This window comes from Nycticebus coucang, chromosome 10, assembly GCF_027406575.1.
Source record: "Nycticebus coucang isolate mNycCou1 chromosome 10, mNycCou1.pri, whole genome shotgun sequence".
In the NCBI taxonomy this organism is placed as follows: domain Eukaryota; kingdom Metazoa; phylum Chordata; class Mammalia; order Primates; family Lorisidae; genus Nycticebus; species Nycticebus coucang.
Genome location: NC_069789.1, coordinates 16202330 through 16229264, shown reverse-complemented (window position 1 = coordinate 16229264; position 26935 = coordinate 16202330). Strand labels below are relative to the sequence as shown.

The 26935-nt window shown below is 47.1% G+C and overlaps 1 protein-coding gene across 3 annotated transcripts; it reads right to left on the bottom strand.

The window, feature by feature from the left end:
- Positions 1-807: 807 nt before the first annotated feature.
- FAM89A (family with sequence similarity 89 member A) lies at positions 808-24718 on the bottom strand. 3 transcript variants are annotated; one of them, XM_053606711.1, is made up of 3 exons: positions 24395-24709; positions 8174-8429; positions 808-1210 (listed from the first exon to the last, which is right to left on the bottom strand). In XM_053606711.1, exons 1-2 carry the CDS (start codon positions 24683-24685, stop codon positions 8187-8189), a joined length of 534 nt encoding a protein of 177 aa, XP_053462686.1. In that variant the 5' UTR covers positions 24686-24709; the 3' UTR covers positions 808-1210; positions 8174-8186. The 3 variants fall into 3 exon arrangements, with proteins under 3 accessions (XP_053462686.1, XP_053462685.1, XP_053462684.1); XM_053606710.1 differs by lacking the exon at positions 808-1210 and adding an exon at positions 7331-7541; XM_053606709.1 differs by lacking the exon at positions 808-1210 and having other exon boundaries at positions 7331-8429; positions 24395-24718.
- Between the last annotated feature and the right edge of the window lie 2217 nt (positions 24719-26935).

Genomic DNA, 26935 nt, shown 5'->3' with positions numbered 1-26935 from the left:
TGGATCTGTTATGGTCACATCATGGTGACACTTTGACAGAGCCCACTGCTGGCTCTTGAGTTTTCAACACAGCCAAGAACTAGAGGAGAAAAAGCCCACAACGTATGAGAGCACAGTGTAGACCAGTAGGGCAAATGGAAAACAGACAAATGGCCTTTTGTTAAGAGATTTTCTACCACTGTTTGAACCAAAATGGGAAGAAAACATCCTAGTGTATAAATGAGCCCCAAAAAGGGTATTTTTAGATATTTACAAGATAGAATTAATCAGAAAAATGCTTTTTTTAAAAAAAAAATCACAGAATGGTTAAGGGATTTGCTTAAGGTCAACAGAATGGGTCTGTCTCGGTCACTCCTAGTCTCTCGAAGGGTCCCAGGGTCTGTCTGCCAGCTATTGGTGGATCCCAGGAATTATCTTCCTTTATTGACAAGAGAATAATTTACTGTTTTCCAAATACAGGAATAGTGAACAAAGGCTTTAAACAAATAGGGAACTCATATCACCAGATCCAAATTTAAATACTCGTCTTTTGCCTCCGGGTGCAGCAGCTGGGGCAGGAAATGAGCACTTTCCCATGTCTTCCCTCAGCAGAGGGCCTATGTGCCCTGAGGGCTGCCTGTGTGCCCTTGGGATACCTAACCCTAACCTTTCCTTGTGAAAGTGGGAGCATATGCTGAAGGGAAAAGTTTTTAGCTCACACCTAAATTTAAAATAGTCTGTCATGCCTGAAAAGCCAACAGAACATTAGAAAAGCAAGAGCCTCACGTCCAAAGTAGGACTGTATCTGCCCTTAAGGAACACACACAGAGACACACACACAGAGACTCACACACAAACACACAGACTCACACACAGAGACTCACAGTTTGCATGGTGAAGTCCATCATGACACACAGGCAGAGCTGGGGGAAGAATACAGAACTGCCAGAACCCTGCCTGAGGTTCCTGCGGCTGCCATGCAAGTTTCACCACTTCTGGAGGCAAGAAGCCCAATTCAGTCTCACTGGGCCAAAATCAATATGTCACAAGGGTCACACTCCCACTGAGGCTCCAGGGGAGAGTCCATTCCCAGCTTCTTGCAGCTTTTATTGGCTGCTGCCTCTCTTTGGCTGGTGCCACATCCATTTTAGCTCCATCTTCACACCACATCCTCTATGTCTGTCAAACTTGCCTCTACCTCTAGGACACTTGTGACGGCATCTGGACCCACCTGGATAATCCAGAATAATCTATTTCAAAATTCGTAATCACTTCTGCAAAAGCCCTTTTCCAAATAAGATCGTATTTCCAAGTTTCAGAGATTCTACCTCTGGACAGGTTATCTTCAGGGGGCTATTTTCCAGCCTGCCATAAAATTATCTGGTTCCCCCGCCACCCCCAAGACTCTAGTGGAGCAAAACTCTTAAGTGTATCTGTAACTTTATCAAAGTCTCAGGACGACATTTCAGGGCAACTCAAGTTCTCACATTGCAGTGAGCCACCCATTTGGGGAACTGCTGGAGCAGAAGCTCCATGGTCAGATGTGTGTGAAGGCAATCCCTGCCCCGTTGAGAGGTGGACTGGACACAATGCTAAAGATTACCGTGCAATGTTTAAAGAAAGCCGTTCTAATGCTCCCCGTGTGTTCCAGCTTGTACACATTAGGCAGAGAAACACCAGGCAAACACCTGCTCTACAGCTGAGCATTTACCATCTAGCTACGGGCCTTAATTTGCACTCAAGCTCAGAATGCACCTTCTTAGTGGTCTGCAAACAAATAGGACAGTTAGTCCTTCTCACCGTGGGCTGCTTGTGCTGATTTTACACCTCACTCCATTGTTTCCATACTGCCTTCGTACTTCTTTCTCCTGATTTCTAAACCCACATTTCTTAAAACTGCATTTCATTGTGTTGTGTGAATTTTCATAAAGCATCCTTGAATGACTTTGAGAACAAAGGTGACTGATAATATCAGTCCATTTATTATTTTTTATTATTTTTATTTTTGGGTTTTTTTTTTTTTTTTTGGCCGGGGCTGGGTTTGAACCCTCCACCTCTGGCATATGGGACCGGCGCCCTACTCCTTGAGCCACAGGCACCGCCCAATATCAGTCCATTTAAAATAAGACAGACATATGATCAGGCAGGCATGGTGCTGGTACTAGAATATGTCTCCTCCTCTATGGGGCATACAAGGGGTCTTTCTCCAGCAGCAGGAGACAAGTATGACTTCAGGTCTTATGCTGGCTCCTTTCCACTTGAATTCCCAGCACTGTGGAAAAGACTGGGTTGAAGTGTACAGGTTATTGGTAATCAAGATGGTCGGTTATCCAGAAGCTTGCGAAGAGAAGTCACATGGTGTATGATGGAAGGGGAGTTGAGTTGAAACTGCTTCCCTTCTTGTTTTTGTCAGAGAAGGCAAACAGGACAAAAACTTTGGGGATCAGTCTCATAGAGGACCAGTGAGAGAGTGACATGCTTGTCACTACAGTAACTGTAAGTTGAGTCTGGACAGTCAGTGCCCACCATCATTCTCCTGGCATAGCCATCTAGATGCCTGAGGCACATGTGCTCGGGGACCCGCCAGACAACTGGGCAGGATTACTAGCATGCCCTTCACCCTAAATCCCCCTGGCTTCTTTACCATCGTGCTGAATGAAGGATTTCAAAGAAGCACAAGCGATGTTAGTACCAACTTAAACAGTCTCCTCTTTCACCCTTTCTCCCTGGGCCCCACTCAGGCATCTTCCTGAGGGCAAGGAAAAAGGAAGAGAATGAAAAGTAAGGTGTTTTTTTGTTTTAGTGATAGAGCAATAGTTTATTAGAAGACAGGAAAGCTTCCACCATAATGGAAGGGGTCTCAAATGGGTTACCCTGGTGTTCTTTTGTTTGTCTTTTTGTCTGTTGTCTGAGCTAGAGTGCAGTGGCACTATCATAGCTAACTGCAACCTTAAATTCCTGGGCTCAAATAATCCTGCCTCAGCCCCGAGTAGCTGGGTCTATAGGCACATATCGCTACCCCTGGCTAATTTTTTATTAGAGACAGGATCTCACTCTTGCCCAGACTGGTCTCAAACTACTAGCCTCAACCAAACCTCCCACCTCGGCCTCCCAAAGTGCTGTGATTACAGGCATGATCATCTTTTTCCTTAAGTCCTAGAACAGAGCTGATCTAAGCTGTCCAGTCCTAATGTCCCTTGTCTTAGGCTGTGCCTAAGAGAATTGGGAGGTGCTCCCTGGTCCTATGAGTCTCTCCCTTTAACCGAGTCTATTTCCAACGTAAGTACTCCTCCGGCAAACCTACCTTCCCGGTATGATGATGTATTGCTGGTGTTCCATTCACCAGGAGCTTTTACTGGAGCTCTGTATCCCAGAGACAATGGGAAACAGCAAGATGGGGCCCCTGAGCTTCACCCCAGTCAGCACTCAGCACTGTCCACTCCTCTCAGGTGTAACGTCCCCCTTATTGTTGCTTCTGCTTTTATTTTGCTAATATTGCTTTGAGGGTCACACATGCCACCACCATTGGTTTAAGTTCTTTAGGGACTTGTCAGGAAACTTGGTCAGAAACTGCACTTTAGGAACTTGTCCTTAGCTGCTCTGGCCAGAGATGGCCGAGGTAAGAGAAAGACAGCAGCGTGCTCCCACCACACCTGGCTAGAACACAGGCAGTGAGTGGTTAGCCACTGCACTGTTTCCAAAGCCTGCAAGAGGTAGCCAGGAGGCCCACATGGTCAGCCACTCAGCAGGTGTGTATCTTTGAGATAGAACCTGCGGCCCTTCCAAGTAGAATCTCTCTCTAAACTGAAAGGACACTCTTTCATGAAGACAAGAAGACTTGACGTGCTTGGACATTTACAGTCACTAAGTTTTCTTTATGCAGACAGATGACTGGCCAGTCACCTACTGCGAAGTTACAAAAGCTGCCAATATAGCCTTTCTGTCATCTACACACTTGGCAGGTATTCCTCCCAGGCTGTGAAGGAAGCCCAGGCCTGTCCACACAGAGGTCAGACAATCATTAGAAAATTACACTAGGTCAGGAGGGGTGGCTCACGCCTGCAATCCTAGCACTCTGGGAGGCCAAGGTGGGTGGATTGCCTGAGTTCACAGGTTCGAGACCAGCCTGAGCTAGAGCAAGACCCCACCTCTAAAAATAGCCGGGCTTGTACTACTGAGAAGTGGAAATAAGTTAATAATAAAAATAGCCGGGTGTTGTGGCAGGCACCTATAGTCCCAGCTACTTGGGAGGCTGAAAGAAGGGGATCACTTGAGCCTAAGAGTTTGAGTTTGCTGTGAGCTGTGACACCACAGCACTCTACTGAGGATGACAAAGTGAGATTCTGTCTCCAAAAAAAAAAAAAGGAAAATTATACCACCAATCATTAAATAAGAAAGCACTGTAATTCACGGTTACAGGGTCGTGCCCAGTCATAACCCCCGGACTTCAAGCTCTATTGCAGCAGTGGGTTCTAATGTCTTAAAGCAGTGGTTCTCAACCTTCCTAATCCCGCAACCCTTTAACACAGTTCCTATGGATTGCAACCCACAGGTTGAGAACCGCTGCCTTAAAGGCAGGTGGAGTCACAACTGCATCTGAGAGGGAGCCAGCTCCGCCTCTAGTCAGTAAATCCCTCTTCTATCATTACAGAAACAAATATGTCTTACAAAGACATAAATTCTGGGGGTCTGTGTTTATGCCACTGTTAGCTTTCTTTTACTATCTTCCTCTTAAAAAAACTTACCTTCAAAGCTGACTCAGTGTTTACCTTTGCCAACATCCCTAAGTGTTCACCGAGCTTCCTTCTGAGCCTGCCCCATTCCATGGTGGCAATACTTAACTAGCCCTGTGTGACAGGCCATGGGGCAACTGTCACGCTGCCTAAGGCTCTTCACATTTCACGTTCTCAACTTCCTACTCTCAGTGCCTGGCTCACTGTGACTCAGAGAATGAGTGTCTTGAGCCTGCCTAGATCACAGGCAAATGAAAGCAACGCGTCAGGCTGATGAGTAGAATATGGACTGTAGGAGAGACGTAACAGAAACTTTATCGTTTGTGAATTACAAGGCTTGAATTATTAATAATTCTTGGTTCACTGTACACATGGCCTGGAAGGCTAAACGCTTTTTTCTTTGGCTACCATGTACTCTGCCATACAGAGTAAACCACGGTTTCTTCAGCTTTCAGAGTTCATGCTAGAATCACCTTTCCACCTGCCAGGCTCTCTGCTGGGCAGGAAGTCTCACTTCAAGAATAGCAAGAAGGCCCCACTCTGAGCTTAAAGGTAATAATTTATACTAGAAGGCAATAAAGGACAAAAGTTGAATTTATTTTCTAATCATCCGTGGCACCCTTACAAAGAGTGTATTAGAAAACATTTTATGCTTTGGTAAATTTTAATATTCCCTGCCAAGCTGTGTTTACCTTACACTTGGAGTAAAAGTTTGGGGTGATCTTTATGTTTCAAATGGAGTATGAAAAAGTGTGGTTGGTGGCTTTATATATACATACACCACCTCACTGTAGGAGCAAGAGATGCATTTGCCCTTCCCAGCAGCAAGGGAGAAGCCCATTATCCAGCAAGAGGGAGATGTAAGCCCCAAAACTCAAAGGCACAAAGAACCACTGGTTCCAGCACGGCCCCGATGCCGCAGACCCAGGGAAGGAAGACATTCTGAAGGGGTAAGTTCCTGGAAGCCTGAGCTGCCCTCCCAGCTTCACTCCCTGGCTATTGCTGGCCCATTCTGAGTGGACTGAGGTCTCTTGACCAAGGCCTGTGGTCAGCCAGGTTCTTCCTCAATGCTGCAGGAAACCCAGTACCGTCTAGAGAGACAGCGGTCCTCATGTTGGGCACCAGGCTGACCTAACGCAGTTTCCCAGACTTGGTGCAAAAGAATCAATCCTTGTGTCCTAAGATTCAAAGCCTGATTCAGCAGGGCTAAGGGTATGAGGTCCTGCGAGTTGGCTCTGAGGACCATACTTTGAACACTAAGCAGCTGCAGGACTGTGTCTCGACACTGCTGCACATTAGTTAGAGCTCCCAGAGGGCAGCCTTCTAAGGCCACACAGATGCCCAGACCTCACTCCCTACTGATTATATCTGGATGGGGAAGGGTTGCTACAGCCCAGTCATCAATATTTTTCTAAACTCTCCCAGTTTTTTTTTTTTGGTTTTTTTTTTTGAGACAGAGTCTCACTTTGTCACCCTTGGTAGAGTGCCATGGTGTCATAGCTCACAACAAACTCTTTGGGCTCAAGTAATCTTCTTGCCTCAGACTCCCTAGTAACCATGACTACAGTATCCACCACAATACTTGGCTATTTTATTAGAGATAGGGTCAGGCTGGTCTCAAACTCCTGAGCTCCAGGAATCCACCCCTCTCAGCCTCCCAGAGTGCTAGAATTACAAGCAGGAGCCACTACGCCCAGCCTTCCCCAGGTGTTTTCTTAATGGAGTCAGAATCAAGAACCACTGACCTGGCTTGGCACCTGTAGCTCAAGCGACTAAGGTGCCGGACACATACACCAGAGTTGGCAGGTTCAATTCCAGCCTGGGCCTGCCAAACAACGACAACTACAACCAAAAAATAGCCGGGCATTGTGGTGGATGCCTGTAGTCCCAGCTACTTGGGAGGCCAAGCCAAGAGAATCACTTAAGCCCAGGAACTGGAAGTTGCTGTGAGCTGTGATGCCACAGCACTCTACCCATGGAGACAGCTTGAGGCTCTGTCTCAAAAAAAAAAAGAACCACTGACCTAAGGGCTCAACTCACTGTGAAGCAGGGCACAGCCTCAAAGGAATAAGACTTTAACATTTATTAACGGGACTTTTATCACTTCAATTTTCTTGTCCCTGCTGAACATTGGCATGCTGAAGGCAATGCCACCCCTCAGCTGAAGAACTACTTCCAACAGAGGAAGTAAGCAGGAGTTCTCTGCCTTCCCCACCTCACCCAGTTCCTGAACTAGGGTGGTATGCACAGCAGGTGAGCACCCCCCGCAGCAGCACATAAGGAGGTTGAGGTGTGCTTCCTTCCCCAGCCTGAAAGAGGCCCTCGGAGCAAGGATAAGGCAACCACAGAAGAACAGCGGGAACAAGTCTAGGGGCTTCCAAGGCAGCAGAGCACTGAATCCAGCTGTCAGTGGTGACCTGTTGTTGCTAAGACAATCCCTTATGCTCAACAGGAGTCAAGTTCTTTCAATTGCACTTAATGGCAGGAAAACAGGTAATTTTCTGTAATATTTGACTGGAGTCAATGCATTCAAGTTATAAAAGTAATGATACTGAATTCAGAACAAAATAATACGAAGACAATCTAACATTTCATCCTCATTTTTAACGTACAAAGTGTAAGGTTCTCATGAAGTATTTTAATAAATATATTGAGACTTAAGGTAATCAGTGCCGTGAGTGGATGGTGGTTTGCTTTCTAATATACATTCAGAATCTAAAAACAAAACATTTACCATCTTATCTTACAGTGAGTGACACAAAACGCAACTTGCCCCAGGTTTTTTTTTCTGCTCAACATACGTTCACATTATCTTCCTTCTTCCCACACCTGACGGACAAAGAATGACAGAAATGTCTGGTAGGTTGCGAGAAAGAAGTTGATTGGTGAGACCAGAAATGTTGACTTTTCCAGTAAAAAGTTTTCACCATGCCGCCGGGACAGTTAATAATGCAGCTTACAAATAAATAGAGCTAAACCAAGAAACTTAAAATTTAAAGCTCATTACACAGCAAGAAAAGCTGTGTAATAGACCATCTTAAGGAAGAACAGCAATGCAATGCTGGTTTTAATATAGCACAAACTGGAAACAGGAACCCCAGAGAGGTATGAACAATCTACCATCTGTAAGGAGGCAACTTGCTGCAAGTCGCCTTGCCCAAGACACCCACTAAGGTCTTTCACAGAGGTCCTCGTGTTGTATTTCAAAATGAATCCACAGCACGTGTCTCAATATAAGAGGGTCAAGGATATTCCCGTCACCTAAGCAGGGACCTAGCCATCAAAGCCAACTGCCACCATTTGTCCACAGAGAGCACACTGCCTACAAATTAAACTGGCAGTGTTCGTGCTGCGTGCCTGAGGACCGTCCGTGACACAGGAGCAGAGGAGCTTTCCTACCAGAGGAAAAGCAAAGGCTGACAGTGAGTTCAGTAGGAAGGGCCTGCCCAACAATGGCATACCTCCCGAGGCCCCCTAGATGGACTCCAGAATCCAGTCACTGCTGGAGAGGGACAAGTCCTGAGGAGGGTCCCTCCCGTTGTGGAGGTGGCTCTGCTCCTGGAAATATTCCTCCTCATCATCGAAGAAGCCATTTTCCAGGGCGTAAGTGCAGTCTGGGCTAGAGGCGGCCTGGCACGCGCCCTTGTACTCCTGAATTGACTCGTAGAGGCTATACAGTTGGCAGAGCAAGGACATGTCCAGCTGGCGGAGGCCGACCTTGACGGGAGGAAGGGAGGTGAGAACAATACGTCAGCACTTGAGTTTAAGTTCAGCAGAACACTTAGACAGCAACGGCCCCTGCTAGTACATTCTTCCCACACGGTGAATGAGTCAGAGCATCACTCAGATGCTTCACATTTCTAGTTTTGAGAACACCTCAATTATGTCACGCCCACAGCTTAGACATTACTCATTATGTATGGGGGGAGTATGGGCAGTCACACCTGTGGGCAGCCAGCCCAGCCCATAGAATTTATCCTGACACTCCTGGTGAAGCAACAGTATTGCAGTCAGTCTGGTGGCCCCAGATGGCTTCACTTTGGATGCTGAGAAACAGATATGTCATTTCCTCACCCAGTCAGACCCAGGGCAGAGCCACAACTGCCTTCCCTGCCATTATGTTAGGAGGCGAGCGAAACAGTCTTCTCAGCTCCCGGGGCAACGGAAGGCCCCTTGCAGGTGACGGCAGCTCACCAGTCAGTGTGACATGCCACCGCCTGGAGCACCCACCTCAGACCAGCTCAGGCCTCCACTCTCAAGAGGAGCAATCAGAGGTCAGACTTCCCCTCCGCAGCCAGGGTTGACCTTACTCCAAGGTGGTTGTGGGACTGCTCCCCACAGCAAGTGACTGAATATGAAGAAGCTTAGTAAGATTCTCCTGGAAACTATGTCCACACAAAGGGCAATAGAACAAAGAACATACATAAAAGTCACAATTTGTTTCTCTCCAAGTTCCTCACTGTCCATCCCAGGGAAAAAGCACTGTTAAGAACAAGAAATGCATCATTTACATCACTCCCAAAGAGAAATGGGTTAATACACTGAAAAACACAGCACAGACCAGGCCATCTCAACCTCTATCGTGCCTGAGAACCAACCACAGACCTTGCTCAACATGCAGATCCGATGTGGCAGGGATGGGGCCACCGGGTGCTGTGCTTCCAGCAAGCCCCCAAATGACACTGAGCCATGCTGGTGGTCAGGGAAGAAACTCTCAGCAAGATTCCAGAAGACTTGCCTCCTGCTTCTTGGCCCTTGAGCAAAGTTATTTGGCATCCCTGTACTTTGGCTGACAGCAAAATGAATAACATCTACATGTACAGAGCTAGTGGGAGGATTAAATGAAATATCAACCCATTTAGCCGGGCGCTTACACCTATAATCTCAGCACTTCGGGAGGTTAAGGCAGGTGGATCCCTTGAACCCAGGAGTTCAAGACCAGCCTGAACAAGAGTGAGACCCTGTCCCTACTAAAAATAGAAAACTAACCTGGTGTGGTGTCAGGCACCTACTCAGGAAGCTGTGGCAAGAGGGTGGCTTGAACTTGGGTGTTTGAGGTTGCTGGGAGCTATGACACCACAGCACTTGACCCAGGTTGACAGAGTGAGACTGACACACACACACACACACACAGAAAAGAAACAACCCATTTAAATGAACAGTATTCAGATGCCACCTGGGCTAAGCACTGAAGATGTGTGGGTACGTGTATACATCCACACACAGACAGCGTAAGGACAGGGTCTGTAGTTTTTGTAATTACCGAAATGACTCATTTACCCAGCAAAGAGATATTCCATAGAAGACTGTCTGCCTCTCACAAAGGGAAATGTGTTCATCTTGTGATAAGATTGGAGATAAATGGCAAGTATTCTTTGTATCCTCCAATCACTCTAGGGATCTTTTCCTTTTTCTCTTTCTTGTACACATAGGGTCTCACTATTTCACCCAGGCCAGGTTTAAACTCTGGGCTCAAGTTTCTTCCTGCCTCAACCTCCTGAGTAGCCTTGGACTACGGGCGTTCACCAGGCTGTCTCTACTACAGCCTGAACCAATCACAAGAAAACAGAACTGCGTTGTATTTATGCAGCACATGCAGACCCTCAGGAGACTCGCAGGGAGGAGGATTCTGTTGTTAGCACTACAAGCCCCCGTGACTCCAGGATTTCTGAAAGAGAACTCGGGGCATGGTCTCCAGACCCAGCTCTGCCACTGTCCAGGGGTCACCATGACCCAGATTATAAAGCCAAGATTTGGGCTGGACCGTCTATGGCTAGAGGTCACTGTGTGACCCTGTGGAGCAGACTGTTGCTTCTTGGTCCTAAATAAACTTCTGCACCTCAAGACAGTTTCCAGGGCTGTTCCCAGAGGGCAGAATTGGTTCACTGGCATCCTGCTGTCACCTCGAACACGTAAGCACTAGGCAACTGAGAGATGCACAGCTCACCACACCCTCGCTCTCTCCTTTTCCTGATAGATCCTAAGTGAGAGAGGGAGAGAGAGAAAGTGCATGTGTGTGTCTCTCTCGGAACAGAGGGAGAGGAGGAGGAAGGGTACCTGGCATTTGTGTTTTTAAAATTACCTAGGTACATCGCTTCTCGGCCTTTTGGCTAAGATCAAGTGTAAAATTACCTGGATGACAGTGGCACCCATAGCTCAGTAAAAGGGCGCCAGCCACATACACCGAGGCTGGCGGGTTCGAACCCCGCCCGGGCCAGCTAGGGCAACAATGACAATGGCAACAGAAAAAAATAGCTGGGTATTGTGATGGGCACCAGTAGTCTCAGCTATTTGGGAGGCTTAGACAAGAGAATCACTTATGCCCAAGAGTTTGAGGTTGCTGTAAGCTGTAACACCACGGCACTCTACCCAGGGCGACAGCTTGAGACTCTGTCTCATAAATAAATAAATAAATAAATAAATAAAATTACCCAGATGATTCACATGCACAGTCCCAGAGAAGAATCAAAATCCTTGACACAAACATCCTTCTGCCTTTCCTGGGCTACTTCTATTTATTCTCCTAGAAGCTGAAATTTCAGGCCAGCCCAGCAGAGTGCAGGCTCTGGGGCCCACCTGCCCATGTCCAGGCCCTGGCTCTGCCACTCACCAGCTCGGAGGCTGTAGACAAACTGCTTCACTTCTCATAAGAAGGAACAGCAGCTGCTCTCACTGCTATTTCCACGGTACTGTGTGAGCTCAACCCTAGGAAGGGTGGCAGGTGCAGCCAGGCTTCAGAAATGGCTAGCACCTGCATCCTGCCATGCTCCTCCCTCCTCTCTCTCTGTCCCACACTAAGATGGAAAAGCAGCCCAAGTACATGAGAAAGAGCCACGTGGTCACCTTTGGTGATAAGACAGCCAGCATAGAAAATAGTGAAACCAAGGACTCTCAAAATAGAAAGGACCTCAGCTCGGCGCCCATAGCTCAGCGGCTAGGGCACCAGCCACATACACCAGACGTGGCGGGTTCAAACCCAGCCCGGGCTTGCCAAACAATATTGGCAACTAAAACAAAATATAGCCGGGCATTGTGGTGGGCGCCTGTAGTCCCAGCTACTTGGGAGGCTGAGGCAAGAGAATCACTTAAGCCCAAGAGTTTGAGGTTGCTGTGAGCTGAGATGCCATGGCACTATACTGAGGGAGACATAGTGAGGCTCTGTCTCAAAAGAAAAAAAAAAAATAGGAAGGACCTCGATGTCTCACCTCCAACCTCAAAAAGGAGGTTCCAAACCAGTTCCTTCCTCTGCAAACTACCGTGATCATTTCACATGAAGTCAAATCTCCCAGCCTGTAGGTCCTCCAGAGCCCTGGATGCTAGGGGTAACCGTTCAGCATATGATCAGATCTAATTTCACACTTTACTAACCACCCTTTAAATATTTTGAGGTAATTTACATTCCACCACCCCTATGCCTTAAAAACAAAAACAAAAAAGGAAACTGTCTTCTCAAAGCTAAATATCTCATCCTCCTGCCGTTCTCACTGTGATGTTCTGGTCCACTGACCGACCACCTGAGTCCTTTCTCCCAGACTTGCTCCCATCTCCCAGGAGCCCTGCACAGAACTGGCTGTGAACACAGTAAGCACTCCACAAGATTCTGACCTAGTCAGCCCCATGCACCCATCTTTCCTAGGATTTGTAAAGGAACATTAACTTGAATAAAGTAAGTCACACCAATGTCTGCTCAAAACTCATGGATCCGTGGAACCCTGGATATACTTCTGCGCAGTCACTCTGACACCAGCAGGGCTGGGTGGTCCCAAGACTCTTTCTCTCACTTCAGCAATGAGTAATGGAAAAACAGGTAAGTAGCAGCAAGCAACATGCTATAGGAACGGGTGTGATTTTCACCTTCCTTGGCCAGTTTGAGACAGCTCAGTCAGGTAAATTTAGGAGCCTGAAACCCTTCTAGGTTTCAAAGGCTGTGACTTCTCATGACTCCGCAGCAGCCAAAGAGACATGGTTCCAGGCAGAAGGTAATGGCAGCATGGCCTGGCTGGGACACAGACTAGGCTGGAGTCGGCGACCTGGACCTTCCTGCACTGCAGCACCTAGATGACTCACAAAGCTGCCTTGTCACTTGGTGGAACGCTGGCCTAGAAAAAAATCTGACTCATCTAGGAATACAGCCCCATCCGCACATACCTATTACACAACCGAACATATGCCAAGAGTTCAACAAGGATTCAATAAGGACTTAAACACACACACCTTCACTTACATGCACGTGCTCACACAAGCCGATGCACATCCCAGCTTCCGAATGGCGTCTTCTTCAGACATTAAACTGCCTCTGACTTACAGAAATCCTCAAAATTAGGAGGACATGGGTAACTGCTACGTGACACGCCCAACCCCTAGCCAGGACACCTCTTCCTCAGCTGTCATTAACACTTCAACTGACATTTTCTAGAGGGAAGCTGAAAATCCTTGGGCAGCATTCCATGATCTAGTTGGGCTCTATCCTTCAGGCCTATGTCCCTTCCTCCCCTTCTGCACCACGTGCAACACCAGGTTGAGGTCCCTTTGTACAGACGGAGCTCCCACCTCTCCTGTCCCCACACACCTGCTGACCCTCTGGCCCCACAGCACTTTTTCACCACTATTTAGACAGTGACTGGCTCAGCCACCATGTCTGCCATACTCTCACCTACTTTACACTGTAGGGACACACACAGCTCCTCATGCTACAGGGACACCTACAGTGCCTCACACCACAGGGACACCTATGGTGGCTCTTTACTGATGGGGTAAAGAGCCCCTTTACATATGGCTCTTTACACCATGGGTACATATTTGCCTCTTGACACTATGGGTACACATAATGGCTCTTCACACCATAGGGACACATATGGCTCTTGACACCATGGGTATATATTTGGCTCTTGACACCAGGGGTACACAGAATGGCTCTTCCTTCTCCTAGCACACAACCAGCCCGTTTATGGTAGCAAGGCTCTTTCCTTCTTGGATCACTCAGCATCCAACCCAGAGTTCTGCACAGCAGAGGAGCAGGTATTTGGTGACTCAGTGCACATGCACAGCCACAGAGATCTCGGACACCCTCCCAGAGAATGTGTGGCTGCAGAAGTGGCCTGGCAGCAGGGTCATGCTGGAACCTACAGACCCATGGCACACCCTTTGGGCAGCCACAGAGGCATGGGGCTGAACAGGCAGCTGCCCCTGTGGAAGCATCAGAACACTGAGCACCCATGGTTCCCACCTGGTCCACGGGCAAAAGACCCCCAAGCACTTCTCCATGGACAGGGCTCTTCCCAGAGCAGGGCTGGCAGCCAGGTAGGGACAACTGCTTCCAGTGCTGTTGTCTGCCATCGAGTCCTGCTTCCTTCCTGACCGTCCCCTTCTCCTCTGTTGTGCACAGAGCCCCCTCCACCTCCCACTGCACACGCAGGCCACCACCTTCCCAGCAAGGCCAAACAGCCTTGAACCACTCTTGAAACTTTCCCTGCACTTGTGATTTGTAAAACGTAACCAAGTACCTCAGACAGGGTGGCAGTTCCCAGCTGGCATTCAGGTCACTTAAAGTCTCTAAATAGCTCCAGAAGCTGCAGCAGAGGACAGAGTTCTTCCTAACTTTCAAAGAAGGACCACAGAAATATGAGAACAAGGAAGCAAGGCTTGGAAGACAACATGGAACCTTTAAAATGAAGTTTTGTGGATTCAAAAGAGAAAAGAGAGAAACATCATGAAAGATTTTTTTTTTTTAAGTTTAAGCAATAAACTTATTTTCTAAGAAAAATATTGTTTTATTTAAGAAACTTTAAAAAAAAGTTGGGATAATTCACTAGTGTGTTGAAAGATGTCAACAAAAGCGACTTTTCCCAAGTACAGTAGAGAGTGTGGAACACAAAACACACACAAGGGAAGAGTCTCAGGTCTACCAGCTCCCCGCAGAAGTAGGGTCTGTGGGCACAGAGGGGAGGAAGCCAAGGCTGAGGGGTAGCCTCAGTAAGCCACGCTGCAATCACCTCAGAACTGATGCCCCCTCGCCTGCCCACAGTCCCCTCTCATCATTGTAATTCCATACCCGAAGTGGACAAGTACTCATTTAAAAAAATTATAGTGTAGCCAGACAATCAAAACTAGACCATCACAAGAGGCAGCTGTGTCTGGATTAGACTAGAACAGCAACTCAGGCACAGTGGCAAGCACAGAAGTTCATGTTACAGAGAAGTCTGTGTGGCGAGGTCTCACTGTGTATGTGTAGTCCACACAGGAAATGTGCCAGGAAATGTCTGTGCGCAGAACTTTCTGGAAGTGGGAATGGGTGAAGGGAAAGGAGCGCCACCGTTCAACTACGGCCTTGCTTAACTTTCTCCCGACAAACATGTTGCTCTGAATTTTAAACCCATAATAGTAAAAAGAAAATACACAACAGATGCCCACTGCTAGTAGGATCCTGTACCTGTAAAACCCCTTGGAGAAGTTATCTGGCACTCTGAGAGGCTGAGGTAGAAGGATCCCTTGAGCTCAGGAGTTTGAGACCAGCCTGAGCAAGGATGAGACCTCCATCTCTACTAAAAACAGAAAACTTAGCCAAGTGTTATGGTGAGTGCCTATAGTACCAGCTACTTTGGGAGGCCGGGGCAGAAGGATGTGAGCTAGGCTGACCTGATGACACAGCACTCTAGCCTGGGCAACAGAGTGACACTCTGTCTCAAAAAAATTTTAAAATACTGGCTAACATTTAACCAGTAGTCTAGGAGTTCACTGAACAGGGACATAAAAATAATAATAATAAAGCCCTCAGCTGTCCACAAATATCTTCTCCTCATCTCTGTTCTGAGGTAGGTGCTTATTCTGTTTACAATAAGGAAACTCAAGCACAGAATGACAAGGACCCCTGCCCCAGACCAGGTGGTGCACTGGTGGCAGAGCAGGGGGGTGACACCAGGACTCTGACACAGGTGCTGTCCCCACCAGCCTGCACTGCCCATGCAGGTTAGAGGGAAGGGAGATTTCCAGTGTCAGCAGAAAGCCATCAAGGTCACAGGCACTTATTGTCTTTACTGTTTCTGAATTTTCTAATTTTTTTTTACTATGATTATGTATTAACTTACAAAAATGTTACAGCTATCTTTAAAAAAATATAATGAAGGAGTATATGCAGATGGCTTATAAATTCATTTTAGAAAAGACTTAGTAAATGCCCCCAATCTAATCGTGTCTAGTTCATATCCGCAGGACTGGATTGTAAATGAAGAAAGCAGAGACCTAATCGACTGTAACTTGATTTCTGATAAAGTGCTGAGGGAAGGATGATGCCCCGCATACTGTTTAGAAAGGAAATTCAAAGAGAATGACTGCTCCTATGCAACCTTCTCCTCCCATGGGCAGAAACACACTTGTATTATTTGGCCTCCTTCATCGCCTGGTAATGGTTTACAATTGCCACACTGAGGACCAGACTCTGAAGAGCGACTGTGACTCAGAGACAGAAGATACACCAGGAGGCACAACTGACCCCCCAGATTAGACCAAACCTAAAGCTCCTCTCACCTCCAGACTTTGCTGCAAATTTCACTACTAGGTAAGGCAGTTTGAGTTGGGTGTTTCTGCTGACTTAAAAGTAGGGACATCCACGTCAATTCAGGGACCATTCTATAAACCTAACAGTTCTCATAAAGTAAACTAACAGTACAAATGAAGCCCATTTCCTCTTGTTCTGTCCTAGGCATAGATGAAGAAAGCAACTGACCATTTTCTTTGACATATGTCTTTGTACATTCTTTCACTTTTTTCTGATTATAAAAAGAAAATATCCTAATTGCATTAAAAATTCAAATGGTTCATAATTATAAGAGCCAGTCTTCCATAATCCCATGTTGCCAAATAGCAGACATCAAATGTTTTGATCTTGGGACCTCTTCACATCCTTAAAAATTACTAAAAAGTAAGTGGCTTGCCAAAACTATATTCATAGTTTAATAAGACAGAATTCGAGCTCTTAATGCCCGATGTATGCACTTCGGAAATCTGAAAGAGCGTTTTCAAAATGCAAATTCTGGCCTGGCACAGTAGCTCATGCCTATAATCCTAGCACTCTGGGAGGCTGAGCTGGGAGATCCCTTGAGCTCAGAAGTTTGAGATCAGCCTGAGCAAGAATAAAACCTTGTCTCTACTAAAAATAGAAAAATTACCTAGCCATTATGGCCCACACCTGTAGTCCCAGCTACTCTGTAGACTGAGGCACGAGGATCACTTGAGCCAGGAGTTTGAGGTTGCTATGAGCTAGGCTGATGCTATGGCAGTCTAGCCTGGGCAGCAGAATGAAAAAAAAGAAATGCAGATTCTCCCTTCCTTAGATTCTGATTCCAAAGCTACAAGATGGGGCACAGGAATCTGCATTTTAGCAAGCAGTCTTGAGGATTCTGGGGCTGATGACCCATCCTTTGCAGAATAGTGCATTAAACAAAGACCAGTGAAAACAAAAAAGACAGTATCAAAGGCCAAAGGCCATACCCAGTCTCCCTTGACCATCTCCAAACATGCAAGCTGCATCTGGAGCTAATGCTCTTACTTAGACACTTCCTACCTGACCTTTACATAAGCTTTTAAAGATTAACACCTCCGTGTTAAGACACTGGTTTCACATGTAGGGTAAGGACTACACTCCACTGGGGTGTTGGCTACTTAAGCTAATGCTTACCTCCTGGACTCCAGTTCACTGGACAAGCTCATTATGAATTTGGTAGTTGTTTCAACTAAAATGTGGGAAAGCTAACTGTTACTGGTTTACCAAATTAAACTTTTTTCCCTTAGATTCAGTTCTTCACCACACCATTGCAGTTCAGGAATTCAAAAGTTCTGTTGATGACTTCCCATTCTGCACAGATGGAAGAACAAAACAGCTGATGGATCATTTAAGGAAAAAAAAGAAAAAACGAGGCAAAGCGATTCCAAACAAAGCTACTAAACTTGCTACTGATGGTAGAAGTAGAACCCAAGAATTCCCAGGGATGTCACTCCATAAAGATTTCCTGCCCCAGAGCGTAGGGTCTCTGTGACCCTAAACTCTCCTCCAACTCTTTGGTGGTCTGTAAGGTTGACGACCAAGGCTCAGAGAGCTGCCGGGCAGGGTGGTCTGTACAGAAATCCATGGATCCCAGCTGACATCGGGTCAAACGCATCCTTCAACCACATGCAAATAATTTATTTTATTTTATATTTATTTATTTTGAGCCAGCGTCTCAAGCTGTTGCCCTGAATAGAGTGCCATAGCATCATAGCTCACAGCAACTTCCAACTCATGCTCAATTGATCCTCTTGCCTCAGTTCTTTTCTTTTTTTTTATTTATTTATTTATTTATTTATTTTTTATTAAATCATAACTGTATACAATGATATGATTATGGGGCATCATAAACTCACTTCATAAACCATTTGACACATTTTTATCACAGTGGTTAACATAGCCTTTCCGGCGTTATCTCAGTTATTGTGCCAAAACATTTACATTCTACATTTACCAAGTTTCGCAAATACCCCTGTAATATGCACCACAGGTGTGATCCCACCAATTCCCCTCCCTCTACCCACCCCCCCCTTTCCCACTTCCCCCTATTGTTAAGTTGTAGCTGGGTTATAGCTTTCATGTGAGAGTCCCAAATTAGTTTCATAGTAGGGCTGTGTACATTGGGTATTTTTTCTTCCATTCTTGGGATACTTTACTAAGAAGAATATGTTCCAGCTCCATCCATGTAAACATGAAAGAGGTAAAGTCTCCATCTTTCTTTAAGGCTGCATAGTATTCCATGGTATACATATACCACAATTTATTAATCCATTCGTGGATCGATGGGCACTTGGGCTTTTTCCATGACTTAGCTATTATGAATTGGGCTGCAATAAACATTCTGGTACAAATATCTTTGTTATGTTGTGATTTTTGGTCTTCTGGGTATATGCCCAGCAGAGGAATTACAGGATTGAATGGCAGATCTATTTTTAGATCTCTGAGTGTTCTCCATATATCTTTCCAAAAGGAATGAATTAATTTGCATTCCCACCAGCAGTGCAGAAGTGTTCCCTTTTCTCCGCATCCACGCCAACATCTCTGGTCTTGAGATTTTGTGATATAGGCTAGTCTCATTGGAGTTAGATGATATCTCAAAGTAGTTTTGATTTGCATTTCTCTGATGATTAAAGATGATGAGCATTTTTTCATATGTCTGAAGGCCGTGCGCCTGTCTTCTTCAGAGAAGTTTCTCTTCAAATCCCTTGCCCAGCCTGCGATGGGATCCCTTGTTTTTTTCTTGCTGATGCGTTTGAGTTCTCTGTGGATTCTGGTTATTAAACCTTTGTCAGAGATATACCCTGCAAATATCTTCTCCCATTCTGAGGGCTGTCTGCTTGCTCTGCTTACTGTGTTCTTAGCTGTGCAGAAGCTTTTTAGTTTGATCAAGTCCCAGTAGTGTATTTTTGAAGCTGCTTCAATTGCCCGGGGGGTTCTCCTCATGAAATACTCACCCAGACCAATTTCTTCAAGGGTTTTCCCTGCATTCTCCTCTAGTATTTTTATAGTTTCATGTCTTAAGTTTAAATCTTTAATCCAATGAGAGTCTATCTTCGTTAATGGTGAAAGGTGTGGGTCCAATTTCAGTCTTCTGCAGGTTGCCAGCCAGTTCACCCAGCACCATTTGTTAAATAGGGAATCTTTTCCCCACTGAATGTTTTTAATTGGCTTGTCAAAAATCAAATAGCGGTAAGTAGCTGGATTCATCTCTTGGTTCTCTATTCTGTTCCAGATATCTACTTCTCTGTTTTTGTGCCAATACCATGCTGTTTTGATCACTATCGATTTGTAGTAAAGTCTGAGGTCTGGTAGTGTGATTCCTCCTGTTTTGTTTTTATTTCTGAGTAATGTCTTGGCTATTCGAGGTTTTTTCTGATTCCATATAAAACGAAGTAATGTTTTTTCAAGATCTTTAAAATATGACAGTGGAGCTTTAATAGGGAGTGCGTTGAAATTATATATTGCTTTGGGTAGTATGGACATTTTGATAATGTTGATTCTTCCCAGCCATGAGCATGGTATGTTTTTCCATTTGTTAACATTTTCAGCTATTTCTTTTCTTAGAGTTTCATAGTTCTCTTTATAGAGATCTTTCACGTCTTTTGTTAGGTAAATTCCCAAATATTTCATCTTCTTTGGCGCTACTGTGAATGGGATAGAGTCCTTAACTGCTTTTTCAATTTGACTGTTGTTGGTGTATATAAAGGCTACCGATTTATGAATGTTGATTTTGTAACCTGAGACGCTGCTGTATTCCTTGATCACTTCTAGGAGTTTTGTAGTAGAGTCCCTAGTGTTTTCCAGATACACAATCATATCATCTGCGAAGAGCGAGAGAGTTCTTTTCTATTTTTAGTAGAGACGGGGTCTCGCTTTTGCTCAGGCTGGTCTTGAATTTGTGAGCTCAAGCAATCCGCCCATCTTGGCCTCCCAAAGTACTAGGATTATAGGCGTGAGCCACCACCCCCGGTCCACATGCAAATATTTTAAGGGCCAACTGAGATCTAGTTAGCAAAGCGAACGACCATCTTGACAGATAAAAATCTTTCAGATTGTGGGACCCTTGAGGGCAAAGTATTTTTCACTAGAAAAGGGTCTACGATAGACATCTAACATTTTGGTTGTACAGTGGCCACCTGATCCATTTCTGCAAACCGTCCTCTCTTTGGCGAACGCCCAGGCCCCAACATCATCTACAGGGTTACACCATCTTAATAAAATACAATCCAGTCCTCAGCACTATTAGCTGACCTGAGCTGGCTGGGATTCTAAGCCAGGGTGACTGGCATCCTTCCACAGCATTTGCCAACTACAATTCAGATGGGTGGCCAAAACCAAGTATGGACTGTTAGTGGCCAGGTTCCAAAATGGGCAAAAGAAAATAACAAAAAACAGCTGGGGAGGAGAGAGCAGACCCCAGGTTCCCTGGTTCTAATCTCTCCCTTTATTAATATACCCAGCCCTTTAACAAGAGTCTTCTTTTACAAAAGCTACTTCAGACTGAGTTTCTATTACGAATACGACGTCTTCAGTCTTGAAAAATTGAGAACTAATCTAAACTAAAGCAATCCCATTGCAGTAAGCATGCCCACAGCTGCACGTTCCTTAACACTTAGATATTTGTCCTGACACCCTCCCCAGCACTTTATACCTAACGTATACCCAGTAAATGTTAAATGTGATCTAAGAATATTTGCTGATGTAAAAATCACCATCATCAACTTTTTTAAAAAGGCTTTTTCAGTCTACAGAGTAAGAACCATCCATGTGACCCTCTCAGTTTCCAAACAGGCTCTCTAGAGAGGGGACAAGGATGCACAGGGGTGCAGATTTTACAGACAGGGGTTATCAGAACAGGAGGTGCTGAAACTTGGGCATTGAAGCCCCAACTCGCTGGACAGAGAAGGGAGACATGGGACAAAACCCTCTGCCCACAGGGCTCCCCTCGCCCTCACAGCCAGTGGCTCCAGGCTCCACCCTGGGGAAGTTATGATCTTTCCTCCCTTAGAAACTGCATCATTCCCGCAGCTCCAGCCATTTCTGCCACCCTTATATCCAGGGCAAAATCTCTCTTCCATATAACCCAATTATAACCTAAGACGAAGGGGAAAGGGGGGGGGGAGGATGGGTGGAGGGAGAGTAATTGGTGGGACCATGCCTATGGTGCATCTACCAACAAACCTCCGAAGTCCAGCTCTCTCTCGCACATGCTGCTATGTAATTCATTTCCTCCAAGTCCAACTCACGCCATGTCAACCTCCTGCCGAAGAAAGCCCACTCCTTTGCTACCTAGGCTTTCTGCAGCCCACCTGCTACACCTGCCCAGACTGTCTTACTCATACTTCAAACATGGAGCCAGCTTTGTATCTACCTTTCCAGTGCTCCTTTCCTTGCTGAAAAATCCTGTCATCTTCAAGGCCTTCCACACCACCACTGCTGGAATTCTCATGAAAAGAAGCCCATCCCCAGCCGGGCGTCGTGGCAGGCACCTGTAGTCCCAGCTACTTGGGAGGCTGAGGCAAGAGAATCACCTAAGCCCAAGAGCTGGAAGTTGCTGTGAGCTGTGACGTCGCAGCAGGGTGATAAAGTGAGACTCTGTCTCTACAAAAAAAAAAAAAAAAAGAAAGAAAGAAAAGAGGCCCATCCCATTCCTGCTGCAAAGCAGCCCTCCTCCTGTTTGCAGGATCTTTTTAAAAAAAAACCCCAGCATTTATCACATTCTGCCATGAGGTCTGACATCCCTCCTCACAGATTTGACCCCAGGCCTTCAAATTAAACAGATCAACACAAACCATCTGCAGATAACTAAGGAATGAACTCACGGCTCCTTCTTCTGCTTTTTTTTTTTCTTTTTTTGAGACAGTCTCACTTCGTTGCTCCCACCACATAGCTCATAGCATGGGCTCAAGTGATTCTTTTGCCTCAGCCTCCCAAGTAGCTGGCACTACAGGCTCCCGCCACAATACCCGACTATTTTTAGAGACAGAGTCTTGCTCTTGCTCAGGCTGGGCTATTGCTCAGGCTGATCTCCAACCTGTGAGCTCAGGCGATCCACCTCGGCCTCCCAGAGTAGTAGGATTACAGGCCTGAGCCTCCAGGCCCAGCCTTCACAGCTCCTTCTTTGCAAAGCCTAGAGGAGCCTCAGCTGGAGCTGCCCACTGAGACCCTAAGGCCCCAGGTTTGTAAACCACTTAAAAGGCAAAAAGACCAGAGTACTAAAGACCTTGTGACAGTTCTTGAAAGGGGCTTGTCAAGGCCTGTAGCCATACCTTATCTTTATCTCAGATAAATATTAGGCACACTACAGACTGCTGTTTCTTTTCCTTATGCTTCAAACAGGCTCGGAGAACTCCAAGACATAACTACAAGGAAGGCTGTGGCTGTACTTCAGTCACCCCAGGAGGGACCTGGAAAAATACTTTTGGGAATGACATGCTGACTCCCAAGCCACACAGAAAGACTCCAGACCATGTTTACAAACCCAAGCTTCACAACATAAGTGGCTCTGAGGTTTTTCTGTCTCCTGTGCAAGTACAGAACTTAAATAACCAGAGTCTTCCTTCTCACTCTGGTGTTTACACCACGGCCTCCGGCTGTAAGCACACTTGGTGCACAGATGTATCAAAGCAGTTCACCAGCTATGCCATGTTCATGTCAGGGAATGCTTATTAATAAATAAAAACGGTTGGCTTAGAATTTAAGTGGTTCTGTAAGAAGCTTTAGAAAATCTTTTCAGAGAGAATTAGAAATGACTTCAATGCCTGCTACAGAGCGGGAAAACAATATCTCATTGATTTAAAAGTGTTAAGGCCACTTTTAGGATTCAATTAAGTCTTAGTTTTCAGAGCTGGCATGCTCCTGAGAAAAAGTATATATAAATTGATTTTTTTTTCTAAACAAAATCTTAAAGGCACTAGATGCAAATTTAAAGGATTCCTTTAACAATTTTGGGGGGGCAAATTAATTCTTAGGGGGGAAAAAGCAGCTTTCCTGTTAGGTATCAAATTTTAAGAAGTGGAGAGGGGGCGGCGCCTGTGGCTCAGTCGGTAAGGCGCCGGCCCCATATACCAAGGGTGGCGGGTTCAAACCCGGCCCCGCCTGAACTGCAACCAAAAAAATAGCTGGGCGTTGTGGCAGGCGCCTGTAGTCCCAGCTACTCGGGAAGCTGAGGCAAGAGAATCGCTTAAGCCCAGGAGTTGGAGGTTGCTGTGAGCTGTGTGATGCCATGGCACTCTACTGAGGGCCATAAAGTGAGACTCTGTCTCTACAAAAAAAAAAAAAAAAAAAAAGAAGTGGAGAGGGCCTGGATTAAATGAACTGAAAGGGAAGCTTTTAAAAGTGGGGGATGTGACCGGCAGCCAGCAAGAAGGTTAGAAGAGAGGAAGTTTTTCTGTTTTCTTCTGGCTTGTCCTATGCCTGGCAGAGAAAACTAGGGAAAGTCTGGTGTTGCCTAAATCCCAGCCCTTGTCCTACTTTTAGCGTCACCCTAAATACCAGTCCACAAACACCCTATGTACTAACCAAGGACTGAGAAAAACTAAGCCCTATTGTCCGGAGCTCAGACAGCTCCCAGAGGGAGACTTCTCCCAGACGGGGAGGGCAGCCACCTCCCGCTTCGCTCCAGCGGGTTTGCGCCATCAGCTTTACCCACCGGAGGGGGCCAGTGCGCGCGCTGTGAGCTGGGGCCGCCTCGCTTGGAATCGGATTCCGGACACGCGGCCTGGGCTGCTCTAGTCTGCTGTCCACTCGCTCAGCGGACAAAAAGCTGTCCTCTTCAGGGCAGGAAAACCATCGCGCACAGCTCTGAACCCCTCGGGCGCACCCGGGAGGTCAGCTTCCCTCCAGGGAGGGCACAGCAGCGCCCGCTGGAGCCGGAGAGAGGGCGCCGGGTAGATGGGAAGTTGCAGATGAATTCAGGGCACTGAGAGTGGGGACTTTTCGTAGGTGCGGGTCCAATCTTGGACACGGAGGGCGGGCGGTGGCTGAGAGGACCGCCCAGCGCCCGGGGCCACGGAGTCAAAAAGGAGCCGGGGGGCGCGCGGACTTCCGGAGCCGACTGCGGGTCCCCAGAACTTTCCCCCGACCGCGCGCGGGCGGGAAGAACCCTGCAGCCCCTACACTCCGCCCACCGAGCCCGGCTCACCATCTCTTTGCGGAGCAGAGCCAGCGCGGCGTCCAGGTTGGGGGGCTTGGCGGGCAGCGCCGCCGCCCGGCCCCCACCGCCTCCGGCGCCCCCGCGGCTCAACTCGTCCTGGATGCGCGACTTCTGTGCGTACAGCCTCTCCAGGTGCCGCCAGCCCCCCGACGCGCCGCCGCCTGACGCAGAGTGCAGCAGTCCGCTCAGGCTCTTGGGCAGCGGGGGCAGCCCGTCCACTCGCAGCCCCCGGACCGCGCCCTCGCCCGCTGCCCCCGGCGCCCCCCGGGGTCCACTCATCGCGGCGCCGCAGCCCGGCCAAGCGCCCGCCTCGCCGCCTCCCTCCGCCCAGACTTTTCCCGGCCCGCCCCCTCCCCGGCGGCGCCCCGCCCACTTCCCCCCGCCCTCGGCCACGCCCCCTTATGAGGCCCCGCCCCTGAGGGGGGGACTTAGGGCCAGGTAGTGGCCCCGCCCCGCAGCTGGGCTCTCCCTCAAGGGGGTCCCCTTCCCTCCGCCTCCTCAGTGTCCTGAATTCATCTCCACCCGCGTCCCTACCTCCCCGGTGCCACCCTCTCCCGGTTCACCTCCAGCCCCGTCCCACTTCTTATGTGCCACCCCCTCGCCAGGGCTCCAAACTGCCCCTCCCCTGCCGTGTCCCGCTGCCACTCGCGAAAAGGTGAGCTCTGCTGCAGGGATGCCACCCGCAGGACGTCGGGGAGGAGGCCTGACTGCAATCGCGGGACCTTTCCCTCCCCAAGGGCGGAATTCAGACCACAGAGGTGAGCTGGGGGCGCTGGAGTAGGGGCAGGTCCCACGTACACGCGGTGACTTGCTGGCCTTCTCTGTAAATCGCAATTCCCAGCAGTATTTGCAGTAGCCAAGAAACGCGCCAGGCCCACTTTTGGAACTTCAAAATACAAATAATGTCTTTCAGCCTAGCCATAGGGAACACGAGAATAATTCCAAGTGGAAAAGTCAGGAAATTGAAGAACGGGATTAAATCTGGGAAACTGTCTATTCAAACAAAAATAAACACGACTCACACCTCAGGGAAAGAGAAAAGACAGAGAAACAGACTATGCCCCTTCCAAGAGTAAAAATGACAGTTATAACCAGATTAGAGGTGAAGGATAAGGAAGTAAGCACTACAGCCCAAGTGTAGATTAAAAAACAAGGCAGTTTATATAGAATGGATAACTCTTAATTCCCCCTGATCACTGGTTTTAATTATAAAGGGATTTAATTGTTCTAGATACATTCAATAAGGTCATACAGTGTTCTGAGCACTTCAGACACAAACAGAGAGAGCTCTACACTTTGGATGACTTTTTCCCATTTAACCCACCACCCCATAGTGCCCACCCCAGAAGCAATGTCCTGGAATGTGGCATGATGTTCTCGCTGGGTGGTTGTAATTGGGTGACACTGATATGGAGAAGCTTTAGTGCAGGCAGTGCAATTTGATGGCACCCAGGAGGCTTCCCACCCCACCTACTACCAGAATTTCCACCTCCTCACTGTGCCTCACCTTTCACTAATTACCTGGTCCAATTTCTGGATGTCAGGTATTCATTCATTCCCCTGTGTAAGCAGTGGGTATCTTCAGGAGAGTCATCCGTCTGCCTTTGTGGGAGTAAGGGGGAGGAAGAGACAGGAAGTATTTTAACCTTTGGTTCACATCCCAGCATGAATTCCTTTAATTTCCTCTGTCACCTTGCTTTCTTTCCTGCTGTCCCTAGCAGAAATCACTCAGGTTAGGTGATAGGGAGTTTGATTATGCCATGGTGCAGTGAGAAATCATTTCAAAGCATCAGGACACTGAAATAATGTTAAAGGACATACTTCAGAAGGTTATGAATGGCAGAAGGAAAGAGACTTAAGGCCAGCTAGCCAGTAATATAAGGCCCCTGGTATCAGGACATGTGGCTCAGTCGGTAAGGCGCCGGCCCCATATACCGAGGGTGGCAGGTTCAAACCCGGCCCCGGTTGAACTGCAACCAAAAAATAGCCGGGCGTTGTGGTGGGCGCCTGTAGTCCCAGCTGCTTGGGAGGCTGAGGCAGGAGAATCGCTTAAGCCCAGGAGTTGGAGGTTGCTGTGAGCTGTGTGATGCCACGGCACTCTACCGAGGGCCATAAAGTGAGACTCTGTCTCTACAAAAAAAAAAAGAAAGAAAAGAGGTACAACGTAGGTAATGCCAACCTTATAATTTTAAAGGCAGGCTCTGTATTCTGGCATACAAAGGCTGACCAGCAAATATCCAGCCATGTAGTACAGGTATGAAGAATAGTATTTTATTACTCAATGAGGTGAGCACACTGAAATCAGTATCAACAAGTAACATCCCGGGGTAAGTAGAAATTTCTACAGAATTTCTGTGGTACTGAAGACTTTGTTTACATAAACCTTAATTATGCAACAGATATTTTGACATCCATGGGGAGTGTCTGTGAGTGCCTACTTATTCAAATGCCAAATAAAGTACCTTTTAAAGTTCATGCTCATAATGGAAAAGGAGTAATAAATACCTTCTGGAAATGTGTGCTTTTTGC